Source organism: Erythranthe guttata, chromosome 14 (assembly GCF_056151865.1).
Source record: "Erythranthe guttata isolate IM_541 chromosome 14, IM_541, whole genome shotgun sequence".
Classification (NCBI taxonomy): domain Eukaryota; kingdom Viridiplantae; phylum Streptophyta; class Magnoliopsida; order Lamiales; family Phrymaceae; genus Erythranthe; species Erythranthe guttata.
The window spans coordinates 11,446,648-11,460,813 of NC_142546.1; the positions used below are offsets into that span (position 1 = coordinate 11,446,648).

Here is a 14,166-nt window from a genome sequence, read left to right on the forward strand (position 1 = left end):
CAATTCGTCTGTTCCACTAACATATCGGATAATGCACTTTACACCAATCAAATGACTCTCTTCAGGGCTTGCTTGGTACCTAAAACAAATACCTAGACTGAAACAAATATCATATCTACTAGCAGTAAGATAATATAAAATTTCTATCAAGCTCATGTATAGTGTGGAATCAACGTCTGTGCCATCACAATCACGTCTCAACTTCTCAATTGAGCTCATTTGTGTTGTTAAAGGCTTTGCCTTTTTCAACCCAAATTTACTTACCACGTTCTTGGCATATTTGCTATGTGAGATAAATATTCCATCATCTAGTTGCTTTACCTTGTCAGCACTTAGAACCAGTTCCCACATGTCATTTCGAGAAAACTCCTCAAGTTCCTCAAGCATGGCTAACATCCAAAATTCATCAATAATTGCTTCTTTAATGTTTTTTGGTTCAACAGTGGAAGTGAAATATACATACCTGACCATTTCTTGGTAGTCAACCTTGTGTTTATTGCAAGTTTTCATACCTTCTTTACCAGTGGTAACATCTTCAGTCGTAACATCAGATGTGGGCGTTGATACTTATGTGATTTTGTCTTCTGGTATTTCTCTTCTAATGCTCTCAATTTGTTTCCACAGTAGAAAGTCGCCACATGAATTTGGTGCATTGGAGTTTAGTTGGGGAACACCTCTCACACAACCTGCATTGATATTTCGTGTTAGATCCTGAAAATTCAAATTCCCCAGTCGATGACAGCACATATCTGTGATATCATAGGTGGTGAGGTGACATTGTTCAACTTGGTCAGTTTGATCAATTTTATAACAATTATCAGAGGATCTATAACCAGATAGAACACACCTGTTGTTTTGATCAAACACTTCACATTTACGCTTGGTGAACAACACTGAGTCGTATAGGTCACGTAGCTGACTTACGCTGAGTAGGTTTGATTTCAAACCCTCTACATACAGAACATTGTCAAGGTTAGGTAATCCTCCAACATCCAAGTTACTTCTCCTTTCACAAAGGGCTTGTTTCCATCACCAAAAGTAACTTGTTCACCAGACACATTATGTAGGTCCTTTAAGTAATTATGTACACCTGTCATATGCTTGGAACAACCACTATCAAAATACCAACAGTTAGTAATACATGCTTTTAAAGAAAGAATAGCAGGAAAGTAGTTTGAATTATACTTATTCATCCATTTATTATCAGTGTATTTTCTTTGGGAATTGTGATCCCATGCAGCGGAATTGGATGATTGATATGCTAAACTCTTATTAATCAATTTCCATATTTTAAAGCATTTTGGCCTAACATGTCCTACTTTGTGACATAAATGACAAGTTGGAACAAACTTTTTTGTATAAGACTGTGAGGCAACATGTTGTAGAGTAGGTTTGACAGTATTGTTCACAAAATTAATTTTTCGATTCGGGTTCGGTTTACCATCGAACTTACTCCCAGTATAGCCAAGACCAAGTTTATCAGGATTTGAGGGATGAGCATTTAAAATTTCATCTAACCTATTTGAGGGAAGAATCGCAGTGCGATTTAACTTACAGACTGACGCCTCTAACGTTGTTGTAACAGGAGTGTTGTCACGCTTGAGGTTGGGTTCAACATTTTTCTTTGGAGTAGGATTTATCTTGATCTGCCTTGCTTTATTGCGATCGTAGTTTTGTAAATGTCTCAGCAATTATTTTAGATTGTCAATATCCTTCAGAGCAAAATCATGTTTTACCTCCAGTGCCTCATTTTCTAATTCAAGCTCATCGATTCTGGCCTTCAGTTTGACTTTAACTGCTTCATTCTCCTCTTCCAGTTCCTTCACTTTCTCCTTCAAACACCTGTTTTCATCACCAACCTCATGACATTGCTTTAGAAGATCGTTCAGTTGCTGTTGAATCTTCTCAATGGAGCATTCTTCATCATCCTCTAAAATGTCTTCTCCCGTGGACAAAAAAGTTGTCTTAATATTGGTATGATTCTCGAGTTTACGAGTAGCATACCTGAGGTGTGGTGGCTCAGTGCATGTGATAACGTCCTGTGTCACTTCAGTGATCTTAAGGTGTGACGGCTCAGTGCATATGACATCATCATGTGTCACTTCAGAAATCATGCATGTACCGCAGAAGTCAATACTTGTTTCAGCATCACTTGCTTCATCATCAGATTCAAAGTTATCGTCACTCCAGGTTGTAGCAAGTGATTTCCCTTGCTTCTTCAGAGTGTTTGCACATTCAGCTTGAATATGACCATAGCCACGACATTCTCTACACCAAATCCCCATCCTAACTTGTTGTCTTTTGGTAGGACTTCTGGGTTTTCTTTCAAAACTTGTAGGATGTTCATTACTTTTCACGAGTTCTTCGAAGTTTTTGGCTATTAGAGACGTGGATTTTGTTAGCTTGACTTCGAGTGGTGTCATGGGAACTGAGGGCACGGATGGTGTCGCAACAGACACTGTTTGTAAAACAATTTTTCTCTTTTTATCCATTCTACTGATGTTCAGCTTGTTTTCAAAGGTCTGTAAATTTCCGATCAGATCTTCAAGCCGCAATGAGTCCACATCACTTGCTTCCTCTATAGCAGTGACCTTATAGGCGGACCGGCCTGGCATAGATCTTAGCACTTTACGAACAAGTTTTACTTCAGGGTAAGTTTCACCGAGGCCATGGGCTTCATTTTCCATGTCGATAATTTGGAGTTGAAATCGCTCACGGTTTCAGTTTCCTCCATCCGAAGATCCTCAAAGCGAGTAGCAAGCATCTAAAGTTTTGATAATCTGACAGAGGTAGTTCCCTCATAGGCTGTTTGAAGTTTTTTCCATGCTTCATTGGCACTCTCACATGCTGAGATTATTTTGAATTGATTGATGTCAATTTCGTTGAATATAGCATTCAAGGCTTTGGAATTCTTGTTTGCCGCAATCTGCTCAGCTTTGTTCGAGTCTCTTTCATGCTTCTAAGTTTCGATTCCTTTTTCATCTGTGGCAACAGGTCGTTTCCAGCCAGTCAGAACTGTACGCCATGCATCTTCATCCATTGACTTGATGAACATCTTCATCTTTGTCTTCCAATAACAGTAATTGGTTCCAGTAAGCAGTGGTGGGCGAGTCGTGGAACCGCCTTCCATATCAGCATTCATAGTTCCTATGGAAGATAAATGGCAAATAAATCAAATTCCCAAAATCACACAATATGTATATCTAGTGAGAGGATCTTGATGCCAATTGTAGATTTATATGCCTATAGAAATCAATTAACCTAAGTTGTAACAGTTAAGTTGTAGGAACAGTATTCAGTTACAACCATAATTCTTGTGTTAACAGAGTTATAAACTATTGAAAGCAAATAACTGAACACAAGAAATTAATGTGGTTCAGACACAAATGTGCCATACATCCACGTTCACCTGCAAACACGATTTCACTAGTTCAGATTTACAGTGTACATTAATAGGACTTATTAAAAATAATAAAGACTCCCTCTTTAATTTTTACGCCGTTCTTGTACACAACTCGAACTTCGTGTCTCTCTCTACAACAGCTCCACTCCACGTGCGTTGAACCTTCTTGAAGCCTGAACTCACTTCAGAAACGCGGATGACCTCTCCCGAGATCTATATACAGCAACTCTGTATATGTTGGCACACACAACGATGGCACAGTCCTGCTCATCAGACTGCCCTAGCACAGCTTCAATACGATGAGAGGTTTTTCTCTAATAAAAGTGCTGAGATCTTCAATGACTTGTGAGGCTTTATATAGGCACAAATTTTGCCTCCCGAACCCTTGCTTGATCTCCAAGAAATCGTATAACTAGGTAAGTAGAATCCTAGCCGATATTTAACTCTATTCTAGATAAGTACAAACAAACCTAACTAGAATAAGATAAATGGAAATAAATCAAAGTCCTAATAGGAATATTACAAATATAGGACTCTAAATAATTCCCAAAATAAACATGGAAATAAATCTTTGCCAATCTTTTAATTTCGAAAACTCAGCGGATTTCCTCGATCTTCAATAGTCGGAAATCTGGCGCCAACATAAATATTCCCATAAAATTTGTGACGGATTCCGTCGCAAAATAATATTTCCTGTCAATAATTTGTCGCTCAAATTTGTGACGGATTCTGTGAGACAATATTTTTTATTACTAATTCGTCATTAATCAACAAAATATTCTCCATAATATATGTGACGGATGTCAATTGTTGTTGTCAGCAATTTGTCACTAACCCTATGTCACAAACATTCCGTCATAAATAGTTTGTCACACACAATCCGTCAGAAGTTAGTTTGTAAAAATTATATATTTTATTCAATTTTATATATGAATTTCTTAACGTGCTAATTAAATATTTTAGAAATTCTATATATCTCCAAAATAAATCATTCATAACAATATCAACAAAAATAATTACACATAAATATATCTTAATATCAACATTACATCCCTTGAGATATATTTCAATGTTCACATCTATAGTCATTGCAAACATAACGCAGGTAAACCTTAATAACTCCCAAAAACGCACAATAAATCACAACCAACGGCACATATCTTATTTCACCGAAGTATAGTAGAACCTCGATAAATTAATAACCTCGCTTAAATAATACTTGTTTTAGGTCCCGACTCGGGGACAACGTGGTAAATTAATAATTCGCTAAATTTATAAGATAATACACATTAGAAAATTTTAAAAAGGCCCATATAATATATAAATTAATAATGCATAAAAATTATTCTTAAATTACATAGTCCAAAACATATTTTATGGATCTATGAAGACTTAATAAAATATGATTTAATTGTCACTTGTTTATCGTTGAAATTCACATCACCATCAATCTCGTCCCTCACTTTTCTTAATATGGTTAGACCTTTTGGTATAGTTTTCTCATAGCTCAAAAGAAAATTGTTCATTAACATTGCGGCTTTAAGAGCTTCCGTTCGAGAAACAGGCTCTATAGTACATTGAATTAATGGTACAATGAATAATATATACACTTAAAAAAGTTTTAAAAACATATTTGTTGAAAATAATAATAAAAATAATTTCATAAATTAATAAGTTATTAATTAATTTATAAATTAATAATTATTAATTTATCGATAAGTTAATATTTCGCTAAATTAATAGGATTTTGATGGTCCCAATTATATTAATTTATAGAGGTTTAACTGTATTTATAGCTTCATACATATCACATCGCTCTAGACCTTTCGTTGTACATCGTTCCCTAATAGCTGACATCCTGTGATAACCTTATAAAAATAATCACGATTAAATTAAGAATTTAAGGTATTAGCTAAAGAAGACACCAAATTAGACAAGAATTATAGAAAGGATTTCAATTGACATTACAACTTCTAATCAAAACAAAATGAAATTTCAACTCCTATTCAACAAGCCATAGATCGAAGTGAAAACCACCATTTCAGAATAATAAACTAAACAATTTGAATTTTAAATTCTTTCAGACCATAAAAAACAAATAAAATGAGGAACACCTGATATGAATACTATTTGATATTGTGTTCATGTTGCACAACCTATATTTCTCATCATATACAAAGTTCGGTAATATATAGGCTCAAACCACCGACATGATAATAATTTTCAGTTTAGTAGCAGTAAAGTAAGGAATTGCACAGTAGTCCAACAATTTTTGATACAAAATAGAAAGAAAGTAATTAAAAAGTGAGAAGTGCAATGGAACAATAAGCATATATACCTGCTGGCTTCTTCTATTAATGGAAGATAATCATCTGAGTACTCGAATTCATTGAATAAATGGTCAAAGATAAAAATGTTTAATCTTTGCATAATTGAAAGTCAATACGATTGAGTCCAACATTCATAATTGGGAATTATGAATGAGAATAAGAAAAAGAAAGAACTAGACGATTATCTTAGTGAACTTTCTAAGTTGGGAAGTTTCGAAATTTAGCAGGTCAACTAAATTAGGGTTTCCAGTTTTAGAAATTGGAGATCGAGAATTGGCATTCGTAACGACGAGGACGTTCCAATGATTTCGAAAATATAATTGTTGTAATTTTCCGATCATTGGTTTATAAGAAATGAGCAAAGAAAGACTAACGGGCTTAAGCTGTTGGGCCCGGTCCAACTTAAGCATGTTAGGGCTTGTATACAAGACACTATATATACAAGATTTATAGGTCTTGCAAAAAGTGAAAAACCCTAGCCGCTCAACCCTACGTCTGCTGCCCTCTTTGCCACTCCGCCGTCGCCGGAAATCGGCGCCCACGCACCGTTGAACATTCGGTAGTTCTAACCCTTGCTTTATTCTTCCTTTTTTCTGACTATTGCGTGTCTAGTGCCATGTATCAATTGAATTCGGTATACTAGGTGAAATTCGAGAGGAGTAAGACAAAGGAGTCAAACTGTCAAGACCTCGTCGCCGAACCGTCGTCGTACGCGCCCTCACGCGCCGCTCGAAGACAGCCCGTGAATCACACGCGACGCCGCTGCCCCACGCGTCCGTCGCCGTTGCTTCGCCGCCGCTTCTCCCGACTGTACGGATTGGTTTCCGTGGCAGTTTGCAACAATTCCGAAAGTTCGCCTCACGCTTCAAGAGGTATTTTCGGATCCGATCTTAAGTAACTTGTATTAATTAATATGATTACATTATATGTTTATATATGCAGTATGATTTTACTTGAATAATTTCGTGAAATTGTTTATGTATGATTTATGATTTACTACGAGTATGCTATGTGATTTTCCTAGCTAGCAAATATATTATATGCATGTTTGTTTATAATTTTGGCTGGAAGCATCAAGGTACGCAATTAATTGTTATTATCGAGTACGTGTTTATATGATTAAATTCGTTTTTCATATAAAATTTTTGCTTTCCGCTGCGTACACGCGCATGATTACCAACATCAGATGCCAAAGTACACTAGTAGAAAAATGGTTTTTTACTATCATTTTTTTTTTGCTATACTAAAAACCGTTATAAAATGTACCTTTCACTGATGCAACATTCTGGGGATCATAGTAATGTTGGGATGTGAAGCCCAGGAATCAATGAAAATTCGCTAGAGGTTCTAGATTAGTCGGTTTTAATTTTATTAACATGCTTTGATTAGATTCGTTTGAAGCGGAATAAATCTAATCTAGCAACTTACAGTTTTCGCGAGCAGATTCGTTTTTATCTTCGGCGCGCGAATGAGGATCCACACCAAGCCGTCAATCCTCGAAAAACTACTGTCCAGAAATTTACAGCCATCTTCCTTCACCGATATCTCCGAGGTGATTGATCTGATTCCGAAACCCTTCAGACGGATTATAGTAATATAGATAGGAAACTACTGTATAAATTTTAAGTCAATCGGACAAATGATTGATTTATGGTGAATTTCTTCGCAGGACTGCTCAGAAATTTCGGGAATAATAGTTTGCTCTAAAAACTATAGTTTTCTATTGAATATCCTAGATTAATAATTCTTCTACAAGGGTGGACTTGTACTTGAAGAAATCTAAATCTATAATCGATAAAGAAAAGAAGAGAAAAATATTTTTTCTTCCAACGTGAAATAGGCGTGTGGAATAAATCGTATTTCTCATCAACCTAATGTCTATTATATATAAGACAAGGAATTAGAGTCACACATATAGAGGATTACATGGAAACAAATCCACTCCTTCTATAACTCTATATAGTCGAAAATTGCAGTCCAATGGGACTTAATTTTCGGCTATATTAATTCCAATATATAATATTGGTTGAAATTTATTTTCTCGATTAATTAGAAAATCCATTGGGCTACAATATGGACTAAAGGAGAAAATATAAATCGGACAACTAATAATTAATTAAATCCAAACTCTTAAAAGAATTCATTTAATTAATCATTAAATAATTATTTATTTTCCACTACCAAATAATTATTGAACTCCGGTTTATATTCTCAAATATTACATTCGAGCTCCGGTTGATCATTACTTAGATTCTCCCCACATTAAGATATCTTATAACCACCAAATAATTTATTCACTGCTAAATAAATTAAATGATTTCATTTCATGAGTCTTAACCGCTTAACTTATTTGAGTATGTCGGATACGAAATCTACCTGGCCAGGACTTGGTGATACGAACCCCGTAGAACTTGTTACAGGACCCAATAATCTTATGCGGAAGCAAGAACGGAACGTCCAAAAAATAAAGGATTCGATTGGCGGAATTCGGAATATTGACCCCGTAGCTATAGAGAGCTAGAAACCAATATTATCACGGTGGAAGTATTGACCTCGTGATTATAATGAATCAGAAACCAATACTATATTGCTAAGAATAATTCACAAGAATCCACTCGCAAAATATCCCGAAGAGTTGTTGAAGAACAACGAAGGAGAATTTTAATCTCTCAAAATAATACTTAAAAACGTCCAAATAATAATGACCTAAAACAACCTATTTATAAGTGTCAAAGAGACCTAATCTAACAAGGAAAATAAATCCTAACTTATCTATTATAAGGAAATAACGAAATAAACTAAATCTAGTCCAAATCGGACTCTAAATAACAAGAAATAAATTGTCCAATAATAAAATACGAAAATTAATAATAATCATCTTTTCCAAGTCACGTCTTCTTCGGCTGGATGACTAGACGGGCTCAAGTCCTTGAGCTCGGCTTGCTTTACAATCTGGCCCGAATAATTCGCTCCAATTAAGCTCAGCTGGGATCGAACTAGACTTCGTCAATTCTTCCTTTTGGATCTCGTGTTCTACTAAGTTAAGCATGGCTGCTTCAATGCGCTTGGCCCGAGCTCGGGTAATTGATCCTCTTGGCACATGCAGCTCGTCCAAGTCATCAACTCCTTCATCCAGCTCGGCACTACCTCGCGTAATTGGATGGATCGTATCATCCTCCCCTCTTGAAAATGATTCGTCCTCGAATCTGAACCTACATCAAACGGAGATAGGTCAGAAACATTAAATGTCGAACTAACTTGATACTCACTTGGAAGGTCGATCTTATAGGCATTATCGTTAATCTTCTCCAGCACTTGGAAAGGTCCATCTCCTCGTGGCTTAAGTTTTGAACTTCGCTGATTGGGAAACCTTTCCTTTCGAAAATGAACCCAAACCCAATCTCCTTGCTGAAAGGTAATGGCATATATCATCCATGTGGTTTAACCCTAGATTTAGCTCGCCTACATGTTAGACACTTCGAACAAATCCTCTCAACATCTCGCTTCATACGCGGCCAAAAGAAATGTTCTTTTAAAATATCTAATGTTTTAAAAACACCAAAATGTCCCATTAAACCACCTCCATGTGATTCTCGCACAAGTAATTCACGAAGCGAACAATTAGGCATGCAAAGTTTGTTTTCCCTAAACAAATAATCATCATGCTTGTAGAATTTTTCAAAAGTTCCTTTTTGACATGCAGCAAATATAGTAGCAAAATCATGATCGTTCACGTACAACTCCTTAACATGCTCAAAACCTAAGAATTTAGAACTAAGGGTCGACACGAGAACATACCTGCGAGATAGTGCATCATCTACGACATTATCTTTACCTTGTTTGTACTGTATCACAAAAGAAAACATCTCGATAAACTCCACCCACCGAGCATGTCTTCGGTTCAGCTTGCCTTGGCCCTTAAGATACTTTAGTGATTCGTGATCTGTGTGTATAACAAATTCCTTAGACCACAAGTAATGTTGCCAAGTCTCCAAAGCTCGCACCAACGCGTAGAGCTCTTTGTCATAGGTCGAGTATTTCAAGGCTGCGCCATTGAGCTTCTCGCTGAAATAAGCGATAGGTCACTTGTCTTGCATAAGCACTGCACCAATACCAATTCCAGAAGCATCACATTCAATTTCAAAAGTTTTAGAAAAGTCTGGTAAAAGTAATAAAGGAGCGGAACTTAGCTTATCTTTCAAAGTGAGAAATGCATTTCTCTTGCGCCTCGCCCCACTTGAAGCCAACCTCCTTCTTGATCACCTCGGTCAAAGGTGCTGCAATTGTGCTGAAGTTCGGTACAAATCTCCTATAGAATCCCGCTAGGCCATGGAAGCTTCGCACCTCGGATGCGTTCTTGGGTGTTGGCCATTCACGAATTGCTTTAACCTTTTCCTCGTCCACTTCAATGCCCCTAGAACTCACAACAAAACCAAGGAAAACTATCCTCTCTAGGCAGAAATCACATTTCTTTAAATTAGCATATAATTGTTCTCGCCGTAAGGACTCCAAGACACACCTCAAATTCTCAACATGATCATGCAAATTATTGCTATATACTAAGATATCATCAAAGTAAACGACAACAAATTTTGCTATGTAAGATCGTAGAACATGATTCATAAGTCGCATAAACGTACTTGGGGCATTAGTTAAACCAAAAGGCATCACTAACCATTCATACAATCCGTGCTTAGTTTTAAATGCAGTTTTCCACTCATCTCCCTCTTTCATGCGAATTTGGTGATAACCACTTTTCAAATCAATTTTAGAGAAGATAATGGAACCATGTAGTTCATCTAACATGTCATCTAACCGAGGAATGGGGTGTCGATACTTTACCGTAATTTTGTTGATGGCTCGACAATCAACACACATTCTCCAACTCCCATCCTTCTTTGGTACTAGTAAAACCGGCACTGCACAAGGACTCATGCTTTCTCGAACATGTCCTTTAGCTAACAGGTCGTTCACTTGCCGTTGTAACTCCTTCGTCTCCTCGGGACTACTTCAGTAAGCTGGTCTATTTGGAATTTGGGACCCTGGAATAAAATCAATTTGGTGCTCGATCCCTCGAATTGGTGGCAACCCCGTTGGCATCTCGTCCGGAAAGACATCATCAAACTTCTGCAAAAGAGAAATAACAATACTAGGCAAAGAAGAATTAAGGTTAGCATTAGAAAAATAGGACTCCCTAAACACTAACAACATCATTGTTCTTTCACCCTTACATGCACTCTTAATCTCTTTTTCTTTTGCATAAAAACTCACTTTTCTCTCATCTCTCTTTATTAAGTCTGCACTCTCTCACTTCGGCTAAACTCTCTTGTTTTACCTCTCCACTACTACTAACACGTTCAATCTCATTTTGTTTTGAACTTGCAGCAATGGACTTCTTAATCTGGTTCTGCTCCTCAAACACCTGACGAGGTGGTAAAGGTGCAAGTGTGATTCGCCTGCCATCCTTAGTAAAAGAGTAGCGATTTTTGTAACCATCATGGACTGTTCGTCGATCAAATTGCCAAGGTCGCCCAAGTAAGATATGACTTGCTTGCATGGGCACAACATCGCACATCACCTCATCTTTGTATTGTCCAATACTAAAGGAAATCAGTACTTGTTTCGTCACTCTCAACTCGCCACTTTCATTCAGCCACTGAAGTTTGTAAGTTCTCGGATGTTTGGTGACTTGCAGCCCAAGCTTGTCTACCATTAGCTTGCTCGCTACATTCACGCAACTTCCTCCATCAATTATCAATCCACATACTCGGTTTTGAACATGGCAGTGTGTATAGAAGATGTTCTCTCGCTGTATTACATCACCATCTTCTTCAGCTTGAACATGAAGAGTTCGAAGTACAACAAGTGCGAGTCCATCAACAGCTTGTACCACGTCACCTTCAATAGGTGTTGTTTTTGAAGTTGACTCGTCCTCCTCCTCGGACTCCAGCTCGCCATTATCCAATAAAATCATAGCTCGCCGGTTAGGGCAGTCCATGGCGATATGATCTGCTCCATGACATCTATGGCATTTAATATCACGTGTTCGTTGTGGTTGTGACGAATTATTACCTCTCTCAGGTGGTGCTCGGTTGATTGGATTTTCATTGGAAGGTTTCGTTGTCGATTTCTCCTCAGGTTTCGAAGTAGGATTCCATCGCGGTTTCCAGCTTGATGCCTCGGCCCGAGCTGTAGTTCTCCCTCCTCGCTTAGGCTGCCTCTCAACTTTCATGGCCATATGAACGACCTCCTCAATCTCAACGTAGTGCTGCAACTCCACTACATTAGCGATCTCCCGGTTCAGCCCGCAAATAAATCTTGCCATCGTGGCCTCTCGATCCTCCTCAATATTGGCTCGAATCATTGCAATCTCCATCTCCTTATGGTACTCCTCGACTGATTTAGTACCTTGCTTCAAGCTTTGCAATTTCATATGTAAGTCTCTATAATAATGTGAGGGCACGAACCTCTGTCTCATAAATGCCTTCATAGACTCCCAACCGACAATTGGTGGTTCGCCGGTTCTGCGTCTAGTCACTACCAATTGATCCCACCAAATGATAGCATAATCGGTGAACGCTACAGCTGCAAGCTTCACCTTCTTTTCCTCGGAATAATTGTGGCAATCGAAAACGAGCTCAACCTTTCTTTCCCATTCTATGTATGCCTCGGGATCACTCTTCCCTTGGAAAGACGGTATACTCAATTTGATCGAGCTGAGGTTTCGATCAACTTCATCTCTTTCTCGTCCCACATTACCTCGCCTTGGTATGTCAAATATGCCACCTCTGTTCCCTCGTCCTCTATGCCATCGTCTAGAAGTATTAGACTCTGCCTCAGATTCTTCATCGAATAATTGTTCATCGAACTCCAATTCGTCACGTTGGCGTACAACAGGTTGACGAATAGGTGGCCGCAGTTGTGGCGCCGGTGCAGGTCTTACCCTACTCAACTCATCGATTTGATTTTGAATCCTTTGAAGGGTTATATGCAGACGTTGGAAGTGCTGCTCCGTGGTTTCGTCCCTTTCATCACCACTCCCATTCCTTGACATGATGTTCGAACTGCAAAATATTGTTAAAGAAAAAAAAAAGATTTTCCTCACCACTCCCTCACGTGTATCACTCAATATGATGTTCACTCAATACACTCGTGTTTCACACAATTAGGCTTTTACCCTCTTTTGATCTCACACTCTCTTGCCTTTTTCCACTCGTAAACTCCCTTCGAAGTTCTAAAGAAACTAATCGAGAAAATATTAAGTGGATTTTCGTTTTTTATTCAAAGCTAAATAGTATTTTATCAATTCAGAAATTATGTGGAGGCAAATAAAAGGAATTTCGAATTTAATGGTAAAAGGAAACAAAAGGAATAGGAAACAAAGAAACAACGTGGAATTCAATTAGGAGAAAGGTAGACAAGGAAACAAGATATTCAAGGAGTTGCCCAAGTCTATTAAAACTCTATTTGTGTTGCCCAAATCTATTAAAACTCCTTACAAGGAAATTTCCTTTGTTGGATTTCGAATTTTGCTTCTTTTCTTTTTTTTTTTATTATTTTTATTTTTATTTTTATTTTTTAACTAACAAACCCTAACGTGGGCTGGAAGTAACTTTAAAGAAAAACAAAATTCGAATTCTTCTTTTTTTTTTTTTTTTTGACGAAGACTCTAGACAACACAATTCAAGAAAATATGAGATAGAGAAGACACGAATAATGGTAGAACGAAAACAAAACAAAGACACGAAAAAAAAAAGGATAGGTGAAACCTTTTCTTGGAAATTGGCTCTGGTTACCAACTGATACGAACCCCGTAGAACTTGTTATGGGACCCAATAATCTTATGCGAAAGCAAGAACGGAACGTCCAAAAAATAAAGGATTCGATTGACGGAATTCGGAATATTGACCCCGTAGCTATAGAGAGCTAGAAGCCAATATTATCAAGGTGGAAGTATTGACCCCGTGATTATAATGAATCAGAAACCAATACTATATTGCTAAGAATAATTCACAAGAATCCACTCGCAAAATATCTCGAAGAGTTGTTGAAGAACAACGAAGGAGAATTTTAATCTCTCAAAATAATACTTAAAAACGTCCAAATAATAATGACCTAAAACAACCTATTTATAAGTGTCAAAGAGACCTAATCTAACAAGGAAAATAAATCCTAACTTATCTATTATAAGGAAATAACGAAATAAACTAAATCTAGTCCAAATCGAACTCTAAATAACAAGAAATAAATTGTCCAATAATAAAATACGAAAATTAATAATAATCATCTTTTCCAAGTCACGTCTTCTTCGGCTGGATGACTAGACGGGCTCAAGTCCTTGAGCTCGGCTTGCTTTACAATCTGGCCCGAATAATTCGCTCCAATTAAGCTCAGCTGGGATCGAACTAGACTTCGTCAATTCTTCCTTTTGGA

At 37.3% G+C, this 14,166-nt stretch overlaps 1 protein-coding gene across 1 annotated transcript; it reads right to left on the reverse strand.

The window, feature by feature from the left end:
- Window positions 1-8,392: 8,392 nt before the first annotated feature.
- LOC105952492 (uncharacterized) lies at window positions 8,393-13,244 on the reverse strand. Its single transcript, XM_012976054.2, has one exon. The coding sequence runs from the start codon at window positions 12,785-12,787 to the stop codon at window positions 11,012-11,014; it is 1,776 nt and encodes a 591-aa protein (XP_012831508.1). The 5' UTR covers window positions 12,788-13,244; the 3' UTR covers window positions 8,393-11,011.
- Window positions 13,245-14,166: the final 922 nt, after the last annotated feature.